The 21,739-nt window shown below is 38.9% G+C and overlaps 3 protein-coding genes across 5 annotated transcripts; all 3 read right to left on the bottom strand.

Moving 5' to 3' along the window:
- Positions 1-16: 16 nt before the first annotated feature.
- Positions 17-4,837, bottom strand: LOC145891924 (NACHT, LRR and PYD domains-containing protein 3-like). Its single transcript, XM_082981967.1, has 7 exons — positions 4,683-4,837; positions 2,837-4,617; positions 2,514-2,675; positions 1,678-1,839; positions 1,270-1,428; positions 866-1,036; positions 17-797 (listed from the first exon to the last, which is right to left on the bottom strand). The coding sequence occupies exons 1-7, from the start codon at positions 4,774-4,776 to the stop codon at positions 750-752; spliced, it is 2,577 nt and encodes an 858-aa protein (XP_082838093.1). The 5' UTR covers positions 4,777-4,837; the 3' UTR covers positions 17-749.
- Positions 4,838-5,956: 1,119 nt separating this feature from the next.
- On the bottom strand, positions 5,957-10,968 carry LOC145896622 (glutamine-dependent NAD(+) synthetase-like). 3 transcript variants are annotated; one of them, XM_082985114.1, is made up of 13 exons: positions 10,726-10,968; positions 10,502-10,657; positions 10,349-10,442; positions 9,977-10,157; positions 9,658-9,867; positions 9,159-9,450; positions 8,950-9,103; positions 8,520-8,712; positions 7,977-8,093; positions 7,762-7,889; positions 6,722-6,861; positions 6,373-6,533; positions 5,957-6,314 (listed from the first exon to the last, which is right to left on the bottom strand). In XM_082985114.1, exons 1-13 carry the CDS (start codon positions 10,927-10,929, stop codon positions 6,266-6,268), a joined length of 2,079 nt encoding a protein of 692 aa, XP_082841240.1. In that variant the 5' UTR covers positions 10,930-10,968; the 3' UTR covers positions 5,957-6,265. The 3 variants fall into 3 exon arrangements, with proteins under 3 accessions (XP_082841240.1, XP_082841242.1, XP_082841243.1); XM_082985116.1 differs by having other exon boundaries at positions 8,956-9,103; XM_082985117.1 differs by lacking the exon at positions 5,957-6,314 and having other exon boundaries at positions 6,408-6,664.
- Positions 10,969-15,837: 4,869 nt separating this feature from the next.
- Positions 15,838-21,026, bottom strand: LOC145899459 (beta-1,3-N-acetylglucosaminyltransferase manic fringe-like). The gene is made up of 8 exons (XM_082988250.1): positions 20,628-21,026; positions 18,238-18,286; positions 18,123-18,165; positions 17,643-17,702; positions 17,019-17,142; positions 16,832-16,932; positions 16,467-16,632; positions 15,838-16,117 (listed from the first exon to the last, which is right to left on the bottom strand). The coding sequence occupies exons 1-8, from the start codon at positions 21,018-21,020 to the stop codon at positions 15,971-15,973; spliced, it is 1,083 nt and encodes a 360-aa protein (XP_082844376.1). The 5' UTR covers positions 21,021-21,026; the 3' UTR covers positions 15,838-15,970.
- Positions 21,027-21,739: the final 713 nt, after the last annotated feature.

Raw genomic sequence — 21,739 nt, 5'->3', positions numbered from 1 at the left:
TTTGTTCATGTCTAAAAGTGTTTTGGGTGCGAGTAGGTCAACACCATAAAAAAAATGTCTGCCTACAAAACAGATATCCTTTCTGAAATACTGGACATTTATAAAAATTGTACTGTTCAAACAAAGTGTGTTTTTATTCTTTGTTACACAGAACATTTTGAGTGCATAAAATGTCAATAAATGTTAAGTGCAAGTGACCTGCAGTGGCAATAAATGAAACTATTTACAACAGTTTTGGCAATTAATGTAGATAGCAGCTAAAAGTTGCACAAACCACTAGAGTAAAACATAATATGTTAATTGGCTTTTGTGTCATTGCAAACCTAGTATATGATTAATTTTTAAACAATAAAACAATGGTTAACAAGTTTGGAGGAAAATAACAAACCGAGCCATCAAACTAGTACAGTAAGTTGTGTCTTGTGTGCGTAAACATACAAGACTCATAAAAAAGTACATAATTTACGGCCAATTAAACATTGCAAGAAATTATTTACCTGGTGTGTTTAATAATAGGTGTTCGTATCCTGCTTAGTAGTTGGTATATTTTTATTTTTCAAATCTGAGTAATTTTGTGTTGGTACAACTCTATTTAATTGACATATTGTTTGCAATCCTTTGCATGTATGACTGTGATTAACCAGGGTGTTTCCAAACGAAAATAGGTGTTTCCACACTACTGGAAGTTGGAGCAGTTTTTCAACACCATATCAAATCACGAGTTGGTCAGACTGTAGTACAACACCAATTCAACGTCTTTTCTTGACAGATTGACGGTTCAACCCATGGATTACAGGCTAAAATAACAGGCAGGTGTAAGTATGGTAAACACAATAACGTCCTGAGGATATGTGTATGTACTCACCAAGGCCCACGCATCTGCTGTCAGTTCCTGAATCTTGGCATCAATGCTGCAAATACATTCCTCTGAAAGGCCACAGTCGGCAATGGAGATATTGTCTAATCGATTCCAGTGCTCTTTTAAGTGTTTAATCCCTTCATCACCAATGTTGTTGCCACTAACAGTCATTGATATCTAAACACAGTTTTATTTTACAGTCAATTTCAGCCTTTGCATGTCAATGATGACTGATAACTCAAATAAAATAACAAAATGACTTTACCGACACTGATCATTTTCGTGCTGTTTTTAAGCTGTAAACCAGATAGAAGGTGTTTTGTATGAACTAAGAGTTGAGTCATTAAACAACCTTACACTCTAACTATTAAAATAGAAAGAAATAAGAGGTGTTTACCACCATTATTTACCTTATTGCATTGAGTGAGCGATTTTCCAATCGCACACATTCCTCTTTCTGTTATGTCACAATCATGAAGGTGAAGTACCTTGAACTTTCTAAGGTTTTGCGCTAGTGCTGCCACCCCAACATTACCTATTTTGTTAAAGGCCATGTTAAGGGTGTGAACCTAAAATTGAGCATAAAATTGGTTGAACAAGCCACATTTAATTGCACTATTTAGATTTTAGAAAGTATACAAAATAATAAGAGGTATAATCAAACCTTTGTGTTATGGGTTCTATTATATCAAGTACAACACAAGTGGTGGAAAAACGTGCAACGATTGTATGATTTATTCAGGGCCATTGATTTAACTTTTACCCAATTACAAGTCATGTAAACAGTGCAGATTGACATTCTATGTGTTAATACACACCAAGTTATTGTCCTTTCCCATTTCATTTGCAATGGCCACAGCTCCAACACCAGTTATGTTACAATTCCTCAGAAATAGATCTTCCACCAGGTGAACAATTGTAGAAATAGCTGCAGCGCCATTGTCACCAATGTTATTAACGCTCAAGTCAAGCTTGTTGAGCTGTGCAATAAAAACACATTTTTAGGTGGGCAAAATGGTTGTTGGTTGATACAATGTAACCACACACACTTATGTTGGCAAAGCGGTGACATCTCTGCACATTACAACATCTTAGTAGAGTCTTTTGAAATTTAGTGGTAAAATAAAAATTCCCACTAAAATTTTTTAAGAAGTAATACCACGCTTTCGCATGTTTGCAGCCAAGCTGGAAAAGTGGCTGATCCAGCTTGGCTGCACAGCCTGTGAATCTTATAAAAAATAATAGGGTTAAATAGCTAGTAATGTAAGCCTTGTGTAACTAAAAATTAAATATAAAAAATCCACCTAACAGTCTTGTACATGGGATACATATCACAAGTACAGAAGAACCACTCATGATAAAGCATAACTTTTTGCATCCTTTGATGCACAGCATTTGTTCTAGGTCGGTTTTACTGCATTTATCATCATATGGGAACTAACGTAGCATTGGAAGGGACAAGTCTGTATTTATATATCACAGAGACATTTTTGACAGCCTCCCTTAAAAATAATATATATATATACAGGACATGTGTTTACTACAGTGTTTAATTGCCGCTTTGCTTCAAAATCAATATTAAATGATCCCAATTCACATCTTTAAGCATAAAAGTACTGCCACATTTAATAATTTGCCATTATCGTTAATTTACCATCTTATTGTGCTCCTTCAGCAAATTACATATGCAAGTAGCTTCTGTTTCCTCAAGGTCACATTCCCACAATACTACTTCTGTCAAGGTTGTTAGGAATGGTTGCATTGCACCGATTTCCACTTCTGTGATAGATGTTTGCCACACACACATCCCAGGAACCTAAATTCAACAATATCACTTGACGCTTTCAACTGAATAGTTAATATTACAGAAATTAGCACAGCTATTTGCAATTCAATGCTGTTGTGCCACATTATCACAAATGTCAGTTGCAGCCTCCTTATTTGCTAAATTTTTTGAAAAAGAAATATCAAGATTACCTGAAAAGCCTTGCTGTTGACCATCGGAGCAAAATTCTCGAGAAACCTTAACAATCCAGAATCTGCAAATTTTACAACTCTGTACAAGCCTCTTGGAGACTTTTGACCTATACTAAGGGTGCAAAGTGTATTATCTGTTTCAAGAACAGTTTGCATAGAAGATACTTCATTTGGTAGAAGAGTTCCAAAAAGATAGATGGCTTCAGGCAGGCTGGTGGCAACACTTTTTACAATTTCCTCGTTTTGTGATTCTTTTGCCCATCTACAAACTCTGCAGAATTGAGCTTTTTCATTTAGTGAGCCAGCAATTTTCCCTGCTTTAAAGACGGCCAACGATTGCAGCAACACTACCTTTTCATGCCAGTGATCTTCACAAATACCTGGAAAGACCTTTCTTGCTTGTGAAAATACCTGTTTGTTGCAGAGGCCAAACATGAAAGTAGCAACTACAGATAGGCTTGGTTTATTCATGCTATCTATGGACGTTTTAAACACATCGAGTGGCATAAAAAACATGGCATAGCATGACCCCAAGATCTCCTGCCAGAGCAAGTGGCTGAAACTTGTTTTTTTATCCCCCTCCAAGACAGTGTATTGAAGTGCTGATATATCATCAATATAAGTGTGCAGAAATGCTTGATAATCTTCCCTGTTTACATTAGCTTTAGTAAGGTCATCATCAGAAAAGACTGCAGTCTCAGAGTTCAATCCAGACCAGGCCAGCAGTGCAAGCTTTGACAGATCAACACCACGGGTTCTCGAGTGACTGGTTCGAAGATATCGTAACAAAACCCTCATTAAAACATCAGTTTTTGAAATGATGGCCTGATCATTGTTTGATTGCACATTTTCCAAAATGCAGGAAACTGTCATGATGCAATAAATCGGGACATGAGAAAAGGACGAAAGCTCTGGATGCTGGTATAACTGATTCTTTACCTGTCTTGAAAAATCTGGTCCACAAATTTGCTCACTTAGGTCATCCTGTGACATGCGACTTAGACCCAAAATCTCCACAGTGCAGTGTGGCCTGTAATCTGGATGAAGGTTGTACATTGCATTCGGCCGAGATGTTATGAGTTTCTTGGCACTACGCAACAAGTGACCGGCAAGGATATTTTTAAGAAAGACATCCGCAGTTGCAAAACTATCATTTGGAACAGGTTGTACTCTGGATGCCTTATCAAATTTTCCTTCGTCAAGCCCATCAAACAGAACTACAATTTTGGCTTTTTCCAAGTACTCCAACAGAAACTTATCTGAAATGACATTGCTATCCCAGCGGCAGTAACTGCCTGAAAGCAAAAACTGAATTAAAGAGATTTCCTTGCTGAAACTCAAAAGCCGTAATGGTATGAAAAACACCATCTCAGTATCAGGTAAAACCAATTTCTGCAGAATATTTTGAGCTAGCATTTTTGCCAAAGTGGTTTTGCCCATTCCCGGATGGCCAACAGTACCTACTATATTGGAATGTGTTTCAATCCAAGCCTGCCTTGCTACATCGTTAGTACATTTAGCACCTGCCTCTTCGTCTGCCAACCTTTTTGCATGGAGAAAAAGCTGATGTAGGTTAAGACTTTCAGAGCCAACTGTGAAGAGCTTTTCAAACTCACTCCGTCTCCGGTACTGCCCTTTGCTTGAAAGATCATGTGGCTTTTGTATATCACTCTTGATTTGCAATGACACAGGTTTGAGTGCTTGACTCAGACCCACAGGTAAATCCACTTGCCCAGTTGCAATGAGTGCCTGCTGTTGCAGGTCCTGTTGAAGCTGTTGAACTAAAAACATGATTGTTTTTATTATTTTTATTTTTAAATCTCCAAATGAAAATGTTTGGTCTTACCTTTTTTTAACAGCTCTTCGTCATTGGGAGGAATAGACTGATTATAATGATGGTGTACATCTCCAAAATAATAACTTGACGGAGTGGTATTCATTTCAACATAACACAGCAAAATCTAGGAAAATTCATTTTCTGGAAAAGGTTGGTAAATGAATGTTAACTGACAGCACATCAAGATTTGAGTGATGATCCTTGGATGCAAAAAAGGATTAACTCAAGCCGTGTTCATTCATGCGTGAAATAATTTCGGTTTTAACCAAATTCCATTTCGCCGAAATGACGGTGGTGTGTACTGTTCCACGCATTCCCTTTTCGATGCTACTTGGAAACCAGACTGGACAAAATGATGTGCGCGGAGGAGAATTTACCGATATGAGCTAATGCATTAACATACGAAATAACTTCGCGCAATTAACGATCGCCGAAACAAAATCCTCCGCGCAAAAAACACACTTTCCAATCTGGCTTGCAAACATCACACGAGGAGTACATTTGCTACCTTTGTTCTCATTCGTTCTGACTTGTTTGAGGAAATATTTCGAATCATCATCATTACACGACTGGCAGTTCACTACACAATACAACACACCTTATCTTATTTGAGTTATTTGTGGTCTGTTTGCTCAGTTCCGTGTGTTAGAATTAGAATAGATATTTAGTTCTCCAGCTCCACTGTGCGATCATTATTTTTTAGTAGTTTACTCTAGTAAGCGCCTGACCCGGTTGCCCTTTTGGTTGTATATCGGTATCCCTGCCAACTGTTTTACATATTTAGAGTTCATGCGCGTTCTTTTGTGCAAATTAAGTTGAATCGGGTCTAGTTCTACCATGCGGCAGTTTTTGTTTGAATACTTCACTTGTTCTTGAAAAACTAACAAAATTTGTAATGGGTTTTGACTTCATTACCTTTTTCACAAGAGTGGTTGTTTTTCGTAAATTTTCCAGACGTTTTTGACAAATCGCAGTAAGAACGACAAAGCAGTCAAGAAAAGCTATATACTTTTTTATTGTAATCTTTCCACGTTACCACGATTCACTGAAATCTTGGAAATCCTGTTGTTATTGCACGAAAACAGGAAATACGTTCCTACGCGAGAAAGTTCACATAAAGACTGCCTTATCGATGGAATCCCTCAGTTTTAAACCAAACAATGCTCCCTATATTCGTACGGCCCTGGAGTTCGCCGCATATACCTATACTGGCTGCTCCTCTCCTGTGGGACCCGCGTTGCACAATTACTTTTATTGACGCTAACAGATTGAGAATCGCTTCAGGTAAAAATTACACAAGACTTTTTTCTTGAGGTAACTCTATTGCAAACACGCAGTAAAGGAATTTGCAGTGGGTAAAAGTCATTGTTTAAAACTAAAGTAGTGTCATAGTGCATGCAACAACTTGCTATAAGTTACTAATCATTTATTAAAAAAGTAAATATATGATGGTTAGGCATGTTTGGTGTTTTTTTTAAATGTAGCGAGGCGACAGCAGCGTTAGCAGTATTTAATTGCACATCGGTTAATAAAAAATAAATTGAATGCTCGTACATCGGTCATACCACACGAGCACTAAAAACAATTCTGCTTTAATGTTCAGGAGGCTTTACCATGCGAGAGGCGTGGTCATCGATTTTCCTGAATAGAAAAATGATAACCATACAACACAATTGTAATTACATATCAAATGAAATACCTAAACTGCCACAACCATTTGGCGTTGTAAAGAAACGGCCTCAAATCGCAGCGATTATCATCTGGGTTGTTATTTGTCACGTGCAAAGCAGGTGTAAGTGTTGTCATCTTGTGGCGGTTCGTCGAATATGCAAAGAAGAAGTTCTTGACCTTTTGGGCCACCTAAACGGAACCACAGAAGAGCTACTTTGTTTGCACTCTTGTAATCAAACTCTGTTATTGCAAGTGTTGTGTAATAGCTTCGTTTTGAAATAGTTTTTTGATTGATTTCGTTCAAAAGGCTCGTCAACCCGCTAGAAAAAAAGTATTACTGGAAAAAATTGTCACCCGGTTTCACGAGTTTTTCTGACCTGCGTGGGAGTGCAGAATTCTTTCCACATATGGACAAGCTTGATAAACATCGTGTAGGGACCGACTCTGTAGATTTTTCGCAAACGTCCAAACACCGACAGCTCGTCGTAAGTCATGTTATAAGTTTGCGTAATTTCTTCTAAAAATGAACATGACATTCATTACCGCGAACTGTAGTTATTCATGGGTCTGATCTGCTGGCCTTGCGAGTTTTTTATCAGAAATATATAATGCTGTGATGGCATTACCAAGCGGTGTCTTATAGAGAAGTGTTCAAGTGGAGTTGCATTAAAGGTAAAGATCACTAACACAGTGGTTCCCAAACCACTTATCCCCGACAAAATGTTGCGAATCACTCGAATAGTGTTTACTCCCTTTTTCTGAGACGATTTTGTTACTTATACCGTAACACAGTATTTAAAAAAAACACATGTGTTGATCTTTTCGCCTGTACTTGCAGAAAAAGCGAAATTTCCCCCAAAAGGTTAAGTTTGTTTGGTGAAGGGACATGCTTCAACCCAACAATAGTAAGACCTAAACTATGCTTACGTAAACATGTGTCATTGCAATCACATGCGACACCATTGGCAGATTATTTGGGAAATATGTGGTTCAAACTTTTTTGTGACAGGACAGGCAATACATTCCGTTGGTTGAGAATGATGACCGCGTAGTGCCGAAACAGTGCACACGATAAAGGTAACTGACAAACAAATTTTTCAGTAATGCTTTTATAACGATCCGAATGTGCGTTAACAATGTGTGGCCAAATCAATTTTACAACCGCATTGAATGCTTGAACTTCAAACTGCAGCTGGAATATTTAATTCAATCGCTTTGCTTAAAGGTTTAGGGCCAATCAAACAGTGGTTTATGGCAAGTTTTTTTATTTCAATAAAAACATATGAAAATTTAAGCGACCCTATAGGGGGTCACCAAAACCGTAAAAGACTGTTAACGTTACGAACAATAACAAAACACTACATGACACATTTTTACAAAATCACTCATGCTATGGGTTCCATGCTGATAAACCTACCTTTAGACTGAACTATGTCATCAAGTTGCGTAAATTCATATTTGCCCTTGAAATATTTCAGAAAGGACCTCAAGTTGGACTTACTGATTCCGCCAATAGGGTTAATGTCTGCGCTAGAAAAACCATATCTGCACAAAATGAGAAAACAATATGATAGAGCCCCCCAAGTTACATACAGCATGCCTTGAATTGAATATCAAAAGGAGTATGCGTACTTGGTGAAGTTGCCGCGCAAGCTATCGTCTGCATTGGAGGACCCAAGTACCAACAAGCACCCTGGCTTGCCACGCACCAACTGCATGAGCTGGGCAAACAGATATGCCAGGACCATCCTATAACAGTATAAACTTGTAAAGTTACGTAAACACGTCCTATATATTGCTTGACCGCATCTGAAGAACAACGACCACCAGAAAGTTTAGAGCAGGCGGTGCCCAAACTTTGTCACTCGCGATCCTTTTCAGTTAGATCCAATTTACCGCAATTATTCGTGTTTGATATACGTTGATTTTAACATGCTCAAGACACAACAATATCAATAAAACGACTGAAAAACTTCACGGATCTAAGTATAGCCGTAGTGGCTGTAGCCAGTCAACTCCTATATTGTCTTGAAGAGTACATATTACAGTAAAATTCTGCATAATTTTGTGTGACATGCAGTTCGCTGTGCTGCGATCCCGCAGGCTAGCGGCCACAAGTTTTGGATAACCCGCTTTATTAACATAATTAATTTTAGCTGAGCGCAAAATACATGCCTGGTGCGGGACTGGAGGTTTTGTAAGGCAATATTTTCAACACGTGATCCTCCATTCTGTCTGAACTTGGTAATAAAACCGGTTACGGTGGTAAACGCTGACAGAAAGGCCGAAACAACAGAGTCGATGCATAGTTCAAGGTGGTTGGAATTGATGCGTTGCGCAAGAGACGAAGCTCGTTGTTTGGTTATTGCTGTTAAAAAAAGGCAGGATTGTAGTGATGCTTATGCCGTAATCCATACAGAAGGCTAATTTTGTTTCTGCGACCACGTTTCAAAAACCAAATTTCTGGGTAACTCTCAATTGTTTTTCTGTGACCTATACCTCGATAAGCAAAACGAAATTTAGCAATCTCGAGTATTTAAGTTTAGTGCGAAAGACAGAATGAAAGATTTCAGAATCTAAATTGTTAGTGACACTGTTTGTACACCTTTACCCGGCTTGACGTCGCTGGACATGCAGCATGTTGTGAGGAGATCGTTGCACAGCTTTTCGGGGTTCGTTATCACGTATGATTCGTCGTTGACGATCCGTTTAACATCCGTAACAACCGTTTCATTTCCGTTTCCGGCTGCCGTGAACAGCTAATTGCAAAAAAAACATTGCTTCTGAGGGCAAACTAAAGCCATCACAACATACCATGTCACACATCGAATATACAATGCATGCCACAGCTGAACTGTCCTCTCCACCGTCGAGAGGTAACAAAAAGCCTGACTGTCCGCTTCTGCGCAAGTAGTCCCACAACCAGCAGGCAGTTGACCGTTCAATTTCTTCTTCCGGCGAGTAATAACGAATATGCATAGAGGGGGTACATTCGAGACATAACTGACTTTCGACATCGTCGGGGCACATCGCAAACTCGTGGATCTTAATGCGTGGATATTCACTTTCGCCAGCTGCTTGTATGCTTCTACTTGAAAGTGTTGCCCTAAAAGACATAGCTGTGCATAACATAGTAAATTTTGTACACTCTTGGAAAAAAAATGCCACAGATAATTCTCTAATTGAACAAGCAGCAGGAAAATTGAACATTTTATTTTTAAAAGCCTGACATGCAGCAACCTGAAGAGGGGGAAATGTTGTTTGAGTTTAATAAACTTAGCAGAAATAGTTATATATTTTGCACAATCCTCACCTGTATGTGCGAACTTCTTCCAAATCCACTGCAGCAACAGTAACTTCAGTCTCATCCAACGAAAATTGCACACTTTGTGCCACCATTTGTCCATTCAGTGCTATCAAGGAGCAACCATCAAAATACAGTCTACTACCATCACACCCTATCTGGTTGCTCATTAAGTAAACGCCTCCCAGTCTAGTTGTTGTAGCTTGCATAATATCGGTCCTGTAAATTCAAACAGGCGATTTAAACTTTTTTTTCAGGAAATTGGGATATAATACTTCTGGAAATGATACTTGCATACACTCCGTGGTTTGGTTACTATATTTCACACCTCAAGCGAAGTTTCTGCATGCTGAAAATACTTCCACTCCCATTTGTAAATATTTCAACACCATCAAGTGACTGATGAATGTTGGGGCAATCACCAGTCCACAGCTCCTCGCATATTTCGGTTCCAATACATGTATCTTGGGTTTCAATAATTCCATCTCCTATAGGCACCTCATACTGGCCTAATAGCAAAGGAACATGTGTCATAGGTATCCCAAGCATAGGTGTAGTATGTGACCCTTTATAATTTTTACTAAGAGATAAGAGTTGTAGTCTATTGGTTATTGAAATTTTCCGTCAGGATGATATGTAGAATGCAACAATAATTCAAACACTTAAGTATATTCTTTAAAAAAACAACACAACCCCACACCTGTTGCAATCTGAATATTTTTTGGCAGAAGATGGCTTTCAATTGCCTTCGTCTTTCTCCATGGAACAAACCACCTTAGTTCGCTTAAGTTAGCCTGCAACAATAAGGTCATAAGATGAAATAGAAGTTTGATATATTTCCGAGTGTACATACATCATTTGCACAGGCAGTTTTTGGTCGAATAAGCAGGATTTTCTTGTAGAGAAATATAACCCGACAATTATGTCTTGAACCTCTGTGGATCACTGGCATTGAAACATCACATATCATATGCTTACTTTCTTCAAGAAGTAGCAGTTTTTCAAGAACCTTACAACACAAAAGTAGTTCTTTTATATGTGGCAACAGGAGCAGTACCCTGAAATAATGTTCAACACCTCCCAACAATGCATCTCAGTGTCGCTCTCATAATAATGATCCTCACATCCATATCCAGGAATTGAAAGTTCAGACGTTAAGCAGTACCGAGCTTCTTTTAAATAAGCTTGTTTAATTGCTTCATTAATTCTCTTGAAATTTCCTTCAAAGTCCAATGCCCACTGGTTTACAGTGCAAGCTGCTAGTTTCACTTTTCTGCCCATTGGAACGTGTATAGGTGTACACGAAAATGTCTCTAAATGCTAAGTAGTAAATAACAATGTATTTTTAAACTTCTGTGTTCTAATATAATGGTTAAAAACTTTGAAAAATAACGCCGGCCCATGGGCGTCTGCACCTGGTTAAAATTGTCTTCATGTAAAAAGGTTTGTGCACCGTTGAATATCATGTTAATAATACAAAATAACCGAAGTCACGACCCTTACTTGTCATGTAAACTTATAAAATTGCTGTTATAAACAACTGAACTTGAATCAAAACGCCGGTTGTCCAGAAAAATTAACTTCTCGTACGTAGGTTCCCAGAAAGGGGATGTTACCCAGCTGACAAAAAAAAAAACACTTCACGAGACTTTAACCCTTTAAGCGCCACGCCCTATATTCAACAATTGAAGATTTTTCATTGTTTAAGTTTAGGAAGCTATAACTTTTTATCTACAAACGCTAGACTAAAAATTAAAACACAAAAATCATATACAAATTCATACTCTACACAGTCATCGCTTTTCCAGTTCAATAACTCCATGTTTTGGAGTAGTTATATCCAAAAATGTAACCACCCCTACTAAAATAGCTTCCAAGCCACAGGTACCCTATTTAAAATTTCCATAACTCCCGAAATTGTGCGAATTTTAAAATAATTCGACTGTTGACTGAATCAGTGTGAACACCAAGACGCAATGAAGCGAAAAAACTGGGTCGCTGCATTTGATATTTTTGAGCGACGGTACTGTCTAGTAAACTGAAATTTTAGGGAGTTATTTTGATATAACCTACTTATACTGTTAGTTATTGCTTGTAAAAGGGCTTGTAAACTTTATAACACAGCTCAGGCGTTTGCTAACTGATAGCAGATGAATTTGACAGCACTTCTAAAAAAAATTTTTTTGTTTGTTTCTTTTTGTGTTCAACTGGTAGTGTATGTCAGCAAGTTGATGAAAAAGAAGGCATAACATCAAAGTATATTGATAATTAAATAGACAAGCCTTCTACCAGTGCATATAAACCTTTTCCACAACATAACAGAGACAATGTAGAAAAAAAACAAGGAAAAAAATCAGTTGTATGAAATTGAAGCTACCCTAATTACTGGGTGACGCCCACAGCCACACCCACAACTGTTGGATACTTGAACAAATTGCATGAATATGGTTCCATATATGATGCTTTGATAGCAAATTATACACCAGGGATGTTACATAGGTGATTGTGACATGACCAAATCATCATCATTGAACTTTTTGTGGTTCTGTTTTGGATATACCCTTCCGAAAACAATTGGCGATTGTTATGCAAAGAAAAGAATATGAATAATTGAATATACAAGCCAACTACCAGTGTATAAGCCTTAGCCACAACATGACAGAGACACTCTAGAAAAAAGACAAGGAAAAAATCAGCTGTATGAAATTGAAGCGACCGTATTTACTGAGTCATGCCTTCAACGACACTCACAACCCTTTGATTCTTGAACAAATTGCATGAATACGGTTCAATATATGATGCTTTGATAGCAAATTATGCATCAGGGATGTTACAGAGGTGACTGTGACATGACCAAATCATCATCATTGAACTTTTTGTGGATATGTTTTGGATATACCCTTCCGAAAACCATTGGCGATTGTTATGCTGAGAAAAGAATTACTCAATTGTCTATTGTCCGGAAAGCAAAACCAGTGTTGTGGAACCAGAATAAAAACCTGTAACTATAAGTGATGAAGGTGTTCTATTTTTTTTTGTAAATTGGTGTTTTTTATGCTTCGGCGAAAAAAAAAAAATTTTTTTGTTTGTTTATTATAATGTTTTTCTTTATTTTTTTTTTATACTGCACCCTCATAATGTTTATTTCATGTTATGTACATTTCTTCCTGCTATTTTGTTGTTTTGTACGCAAAAAATACAGCAATACCACCAGTCAAAATTTGCATGCGCACATCTCGCCATTGTGACGTCATAGAGAGAAACGGAAACCGCCGATCGAAAGCTGAGACCCTCGCGCACAATTCGTCTGTAGAACGTTTCGCGCTACTCCCAACGGGTAGTTGGCCATTTAATTGGACATGCAATCAGACCACCTGCTGTGCTGGTTTGTTCATAATGATAATCATCATCAAATGAATGACTAATTAGTCAAAAAATTTCAATGCAAATGTATTTTTTTTTCATTTTTTCAATAAACTTCACGCTTCAAGTTGTCTGTTGCTGAAAACCTTATGTCTCTAGGCCAATCACAACGGAATTGATAATTTATTAAAAAAAGCACCTCTTTGGGCCACTTAAGTGGCCCGTGGCGCTTAAAGGGTTAAACTAAACAACTATCGTAAATTTTGTGTCGGTTAACGTGTGTAAAATGCTCCAGGCTGTTTTTTGCTGCATCATCAACTAGTTACATTAACACGTGGTAACAAGGAACGTGTTGATGGAATTGCGACAATCACTCCACTGCTATTGCGAATATTGCAACGCATCATGAGTTGGATTGAAGCTGACCTAGCGCAAGTTGCACAAAGACAAACAGCAAAAGCGTTGCATTTTTACATAAGATTCACAGAACTATACCTTTACGTCCCTTTAGGTTTGTAACGTATAGTTGTACAAAGTCAAATCAGCTGCAACTGATCGTTATCCCATCATCCGCCTGCCACGTTTTATCTGAAGTTAACTGATTATATCTAAAGCAGCTGAAAGATGATTACAGAATCATCCATAATAGGCTATTGAAGGCTAACTGCTCGCAGTTCCCAAACCAGTGACTTTTGTCTTAACAGCGGAAGCAAGAACATCCAAGTTTCAATCATTGCACAGACAAAAAACGTTAAGAACCACTGGGTAAGTAATGTAAATAACTCTAAGGGTCTCAGAGATATTTAACAGTGTCTCGATGGCCTGAGCTGTTATTGAGTCTCTTCGATGGTTAAACCTGCTTCTGCCCCGTTCTATAAAGCACCCAAAACCAAGATCTCTTCCCGAATAATTGTATTCATTTCTGTTATCTTCTTCATTACGACGGTACATTATAGCTTTCAATACAACGTTGATAGGATGCCAGCAAATAGAATGGCAGCAAATAGAATGGCAGCAAATAGAATGAATTACAATGAATTAGAATCAAATAGAATTAGAATGAATTTACCGGTCTAACCTGGGACTTTTAACGCTCTCCATTATGAGAGCTGATTGGTCAATAATGTCACGTGATATCATGAGGCGCTTGAAGTAATATAATACAAGAACATAGGTGTGATGTGACATAAGCATAGGAGAACATTTTATGTGGTAAACAGGATGTTGAACGAATCACTTTACTCGAGAATATTCGATGGCTCAATCATTTGGGTCACATTGTGGGATTATGCAGTACATGTGCAAAGCTGCGCGCAAAACATTACGCAATACAAGCACTGGTTTCTGTGACGTATGTTACACACGCAATACAAGCACTGCTTTCTGTGACGTATGTTACAGTAACATAAGAACTGTTTTATTTACATTTTTTCCTGCCGTGTACAGCTAACTGCAATAAATTATTGTGGGCAAACTAAAGGCACACTCGGTCACCGAGTTAACTTTAACTTTGAGGTCCGAGTCCTATAGGACTCTATAAAACCACACAAAACGTCTATTCCTGGAGACGCTCCACATTCACAAGTACAACCATTGCGTGAATGACAAGGAGCTTGTAAGTGTTACGCCTCGCTACACACCTGGTCACGTGACGATACCAGCGGTGCCAATGTTATCCATTCCCTTTTTTCTTGTGTTTTTCTTACGTTTTTAGTGATCAAACGTTTGATACATTAGTCTTGACATAACCCTGAGGAAGTCCCGCCGGATGGCAGACGAAACGTCGGATTCAATAAACACTTTAGAAACTTAAGAGCCAGAAGAACAATTCCGATGAAACTAAAGGCATGGCAACATGCCATGTCACGCGTAGCAAATACGATGCACGCCACAGATAAACAATCCTTTCCACCGCTGAGGGGCAGCAAAGAGCCATGACATTCCTACTGGTCAGCTACATGTGGACGGTTTTTAGATTGGCGCAAAGCGGGCATATAGAGGTAGAGGTAAGCCTTTTCTATTACTGATCCCTTTTCTGTTTTGTTTTTTTTAATAATAATTGACGATGTTTGTCGTTTTCTGAGGTAAAAAATTTGACAGATTTTCACCTGTGAATAAACGTTACCGTACACTGATAAGTCATTTGCAACTTACATAGTCTGATACTTTAACAGTTACAGTTAGAGTCTAACTGTTAACGTTACGTCCTAGGAGATGGACAAAGTTACCCACTGCAAGAGCACGCTTTGGCCGTTTGAAATATAATCTCATAGTGGTAAAAAATTGACGCATATTTATCGAAATCTTTCGAAAAAATAATGGCCATTAAAAGTGGGACGCTGGCTGAAAAAAGGCTGGGAAGCACTGATATAAAGTAACATAAAAGGTGGAAACCGTCACGAAGATTGCAACAGAATGGGTAGTGATCCCTGAAAACGATTACCTAAACTATTAGGTTTTCATCAATATTTAGGTAAGTTTTGTTTGCAAAACGGTGAATTTGTTCTTCGGGAAATTGTGTTTGACGGAGAAAATGAAGGAGCCGTTGCACTACCATAGGATCATGACTCGCTTGCCCGGCAATCGTTGGCCTTTCTGTAAACTCAAAACCAATGTTTGATGTTTCCCCAACTTTTTTGTCCGCAGACCTGCTAGATTATTTAAGTTGAATGAACATAAAGTCAACGTAAACGTTTTCTCATCCAAATTGTCGTACTTTTTGACTTTGTTCTCACGTCCCAATGCTGAACAACATATTCGCCCGACTTTGCTTGAAACCAGATAGCAGCCCATGGAACCCAATTCGGGAATAATTCAACAAACTCACACCGTTTGTCTACTTTTATTACAAACGTTTTCACGACGAATTTTCCGCATGCATGCACTTTGTTCCCATGCAGTTAAATAAAAAAGGCACAGTGATAGAACTTGGAGAACATCAAAAGTATTGCGATATGGGCTAAGATGCCCGAACGCAAATTGTGGCAGTTGGTGACAAAAGACAATGCAGAGAAATAAATAGCGTCGGGTCGAACGTCGAGTTGTAACGTTGATCCAGTGATATGAGGTTGCTCGACTCCTCGTTCAAACGATAACTTAAACTCACCTGTGTTTATAAATGGTTTAAACCAAGGATTTTTTTATGGAAACAAGCTGGTGTTTATCACACTTTAAACATGCGTATATAAAAGTGTTTATAAATGGCTATCTTCGATGAAAGAACAATTCAAGTGGTTCCCAACCTTGGCTTCTTGGATTTAAAGTAATTTAATTTATTTTTAAAAACCTTCCTGTTTGTTACCTTATACCCATTTGTCTATTTGATGAAATGTGTAATTTGGTTCGCTACAAGACGCCCAGGTAAATTTACATTAAAAAAAGGGTCCGTGACACCAAAAAGATTGGGAACCACCGGTTAAAATCGATTGGGCCTTATTTGTTGGTGAATGTCTCACCTGTTTCGTAAGCGATACTTTTGGAAGTTCGCCCAGCACCTCTAGGTGAGAGTGTAATAAATGTGAGTGTGTTAATTCGACTCCCAGCCGGTTATTGATGACAAATCCGAGTGTGCAGTCGTCTGGCGCTCGTAATAGACTCGAAGTCTCCTCCAGTCTTCCATTGCTGAAACGAAGTTTATTTGTAATCTGCTGACAAGCTGCTTAAAAACACCAGTTTTTAAGCCACTCTCCGCAAATAAGCAGAGTTTCTTTGTAAGTGTACGTTGACGTATAGGTTTTTTAAAATGAAATCATTTATTTGGAAATCTATGCGGAAATCTAGGTGACTAGACGGATTTGAGGCAACGTAGGTTTGATGTTACCTGCACCATGGGGACATCTTCTCGGCAAGGGCGCTGGACACACATAATCCTGCACCTCCAGTTGCGAACCAGAATTCCACTTTGCTATTGTTGAACAAGCTCTACATAGGATAAGAGTTTTTATAAATAAAGTTTGTCCACATTGAACACAGAGAAAACTGCTATTATAGACACAGGAAATACGTACATGAAAAGGGTGATTCAAGCTGACTCGACCGATGTACATGTCCTTCCGCCAATCATAGTTTAGCAGCATTTTTACCAATCGACCAGTGTTTACGTAATTGTCGTCATCGAAATGGCACCACCACCTTGGAAACGTGATAGAGTGATCGTAAGTCCTAAGCACGTATTTGTTGGACATGAACTTACACGAAGGGTGGTTGGAAGTATTCACCGTTTCATATTTTCATATTTTAAATTGCCGTTTTTCAACTACACACTTTTGTGCATAGCGGATATTTTTCGCAAAAAATGCACCGCACGGATGAACAATGACCAATAAAAATAAAATGACACGAGAGAGGTTATCGAAAACAGTCGTTATCGGGCCGGGCACAGATGAAGGACTTTAATATAAATATAGGAAGAACTTCATGCCATACACTTTTTTCTGCATACAAGCACTGTTCCTGTGTAATGTACGTTGCAAATAGGCTATGTTCAACTTGTCGTAATTTTGACTACTGCTATGTTTACTTTGACCGACAAGCTTCTTTAATGATGGTTTGTGAGATTTAGACACCACCGGCAATGGACTGTTTGTAGGGTAAACTTGCCGTGGAAATTGAATAAAAATGATGATTCTTACTTTTTTCTGGATGTTCTGAAGGCATCGTACTCCGCACCCATTTTGCATGCGAGGTCATGCCTAAAAACACGGTAGATTAGTCAATCACAACGCACCTTGAAACTATACATGTGTACATGTATGTGGCGTTATTGTCTATTTGTGTACAGTGTATACGCGTTTTCGATGAAGCACACAAAGTTTTTAAGTACCAATGTTATGATCAATATTTTAGCGACAGACAAATAGCGATGTTCCTGACAATAAAGTTTGGTTTGGTCGAAGACAAACAAAGGAAATAATATACCACTTTTAGCGTGTGTTTTTGATGGAATCAAAGCTTTGTTACAAACGAAAATGGAAAAACCTTTTTAAATGTTGCTACGCAAACCAAATGACAATAACACCGCACACATCGATCGAAATTACATGGTAACTATTTGCCATGTGCTGGTGGAATTTAGCCTACTGCTAGTAATCATTTGAGCAAATATAGCCTACCTTGTATGACTTTCGCCACATCCAGTGTTAATAAGATTTCCACCTTCAAAAAATGGAAATGTATTGCCTTTTCGTGGCAGAAAAATACGGATGGGTAAAAATTAATGAAACTTACCTGATAACTTCTGGTAATGATCATCGTCGGTGTCGGTAAAAAAGTACGTCTAAACAAGAAAAAACGAATTAAGGATTATAATTAGAAATCGGTGGTATTGTTTGTAATTTTCCGTAGTCAAGCTTCTCTCTGTCTATTTGCGTATTGGCTATTTTTTCGTTAACGCAGGAAGATTACAGACAGTTGTGATTTTGCTACTTATAATACCTCCCATCTGTTTGTTTTGCACTTCAATGTTCACAAAACACGGCGTTTCGGCAAACAAAGCTAATTTCAATCACGGCTGACAACCGCGCCACATTTTCCGAACCCCCACTGCGGGCGGTTCGTGTGGTTTGTGATATTTGTCTTGCCTGCATTCCGCTGGGAAAATAACTCACGATACAAAAACATGTTTTGACCCTACATAGCTGGTCTTAGAAACTTGTTTACAAACCATTACCAAAAGTATGGATGCTACCAAGGAGACATCCCTAAAAGCTGCATGTTCTGTTGATTTCTATGGAAACTGGGGCTGGTGCCTACGTTTTTGGATCGTTAAACTTTTGCATAGCACCTACGGTAATAACAATTGGGACAAAAACAACACATTTGCCCAAATGAAACGCTTGCATTGAACATATTTGAATGTGCACAAATTTATAGTTGCGGAGAGTTAAGTAAGGAGAACTACAATAACGGTATTGTCTTTGCTTAGTTTCTACGAAGGCAGTTGGTGTTCATTTCGGTGTTCCGGTGAGGAAATTGTTGGTCCACACCGCCATACAAACCGTATCAGGTCGTTCTTTAATCGAAACTTGATCGGTCGCGTCAGCTGTTCGGTATGTGACCCGCCTGTCTCAACCTCCTACCAATTAGCAACATATAAGCGCAGCTTTGTGCTGGTGTTTCTTTTCACCGGTCGTCCGCCAAATCTTTTCATTACCTCTGTTTTTAATTGAAGCTGCGACAGACACAAGTGTGTCCAGTATCATTACAGGAAACGGCAAAATAAAACGTCCTTTATTGGACACGTGCTCATTTTGTTTAGGTGACGTTCTACAAAAATACACGAACAACTCTACATAGTTTAAGCTCTGAAGTCTCTTTGTATGGCCTTAACTTAACTATAATTTTAAAGCTTTAAAACAATAAAAAATGTCTGCAGTATTCAATGAAATGATAATGTTGTTTTGTGAAACGATTGGAGCTGCAAACTGTATGTTTTTTATTTTAACTTACACGAAAAATGTAAGCATTTTTCATGTGAAGTTATATGCTGTATCACAGACAGGCTGCAATTTGTGCTTTCTCATATACACTAACCAGGCAGTCGCATTTAGAGGACCGCAAATTTCCTCAATTGCGGAAACAGGCGTTGATTTCAGCAAGTAGGCAGGTTGGGCTAAAAGGTTCTCACAATTGTTTGGCAATGTCCTGCGCACACACATCGAACGACATTATAGCTCTGCATGAAAACCAACTGCCTCAACTGGCTTCCGTCCCTGATTGTCATGATTATCCTGCCGCAATTAACAGTTCACGCTGATCCAAAATAACCAGCAACTGCTTTAGTTTGGCTGTCTCGAATTGAAACGCATGTTTACCGCTGGCATTATTTGGCAACAATGGTAGTTTGTTGTTGTTTGAAAGAAGAAATACAAACAATCAGCAAGTCGTTCGCTTGCTTTCCCGCATGCCAGACGTCTAATGCTGCGACAGAAAAAGTTTTTGTACGAGGCGCAAAATAAATATTTCCACCTAAGCTTTAGACCATCTTTGGGGGAAATCATTAATTTTAATTCCACCTCGATGTACAAACCCACTCAAGTGTGAAAGTTTCAGACGTATTTAACACAATTGTCAATCGAAGAATTTGCTGAAATTGCTTTTGGAGACAGGCATTGTTTAAATAGCACTTACAAGGACATTCCGTTTCTATTGTCTCATGACAGGTCGTACCGAAATATCCACGCCTTAAATGCACTTCAGATACGGAAGTGTGGCGCTCTATGCCGGGTATCTGCCACGTTTTATCAAAACAGTCTGAACAATTGCCTTTGATTTTTTGATTTACAAGCACTTGGATAGCGCCAGGTCCGCGAGGCCGCTGCCCACCCTTAAAAGCGTGTATAAGTGAGCCTTGTGTTTTATTTCTGGTTTTATCAGAAAAAACTTTTCAACAGCTCCGTTTTCGCTTGTAAATGTTACCGGCTCACATATAGGCTACACGCTTTTAACTTTAACTCATTTACTTTACTTGACATTTTGAGATGCTCCTCACCAATCCACATATTAACAAGTGTCAATAATAAGTACAGTTGCCAAAGTTTTAATATTGGTAAACTTTCTTCACCGGTTTTAAAAACACAAGTTATCGTCAGCAGGAAGCAGCAAGTTGAACTCCTTACCTGGCGTCTTGCCGTTGTGAACCAAGTATCCAATATAACTTGTAGTCTGCTTCGATGGAACTTGCCAGACGTTTTAACACTAATGAAAATGTCATCCAAGGTCACGGCACGCCCGAAGTCGTCGTGCTCCTGCACTTTTGGCTTGTGAATTTTAGGCTGTTGCTCTTTTATACTGTCCTGTTGAATGAATTGATAGTAGTCCTCGTTGTTTTGTAGGTGGTTGGTTTGCAATGACGTAATTCTTCTGCTACGCACAACGCTGTCGACGCGAGCGTCCGCGCCTCTGTTTTCATTCGACAAGTTTTCTGAATTTTTTTGTCCGGTCAAATACAAAACGCAACAGTAAACAAAGCTGATCAGAAATACCGCTACTTTGACAGCTCGAAGTCTCATATTCGCGTATCTGAAAATAGGACTGTTAGACTCAAATAAAACAGTTAACAACAGTTCCACATATCTATAAAAACCATTGCGGGCAACATTTTAAATGAACTGCCATCCAAGGTGCACAAACCCGCTTGTAACGAACAGTTCTTGTTTATTTATTCAAAGCGCGACAGCTGCTAAGCGAGATTGTCGACAACGCGCTTCTCTTTCCGACGTAACGAGGTTTTGTTGTTCCACAGCCTGTCGCAAGCGATTCTTCCCTCCGCGGCAGTGGCCACAAAAAAAGCGACGGCGACACCGAAGGGTTGAAGGGGGAAATTTTAGTCGAGCGAGACGGCATGGGCCTCTAGGATGTAGAGGGCCCGCGAACACGATCCGACGGCGTCAGGGGCCCGCATTGTTGTCCTCTGTAGCTAACTTCAGCCGGCTGATTGCGGTGTGGACATAACACCTAGAATTCGCTGCAAACGTCTAAAACTGGTCCAAAGCGAGGGCTTAGATTGAGAGGTTAGAACGCGCCGCCAATTGTTTGGACGACTCGGTTCTAGGTGCAAGCGAATCAAATTATCCCGACGTACTTAAGTCAGGCCATTAAAGCTGGCCGCCCGGATAACGTTTTTAACCAATAGCTAAAGGTCAAATTTTGGGTGAACTTGGTTTAATTATTTCTTCTCTATTGTTCGCAAAAGACGGACTCTATTCATCATAATTTTACCCAACGTTGT

This window comes from Ascidia mentula, chromosome 1 (genome assembly GCF_947561715.1).
Source record: "Ascidia mentula chromosome 1, kaAscMent1.1, whole genome shotgun sequence".
Taxonomy (NCBI): domain Eukaryota; kingdom Metazoa; phylum Chordata; class Ascidiacea; order Phlebobranchia; family Ascidiidae; genus Ascidia; species Ascidia mentula.
The sequence above is the reverse complement of the archived record's forward strand: the minus strand, read 5'-3'. Positions and strand labels throughout refer to the sequence as shown.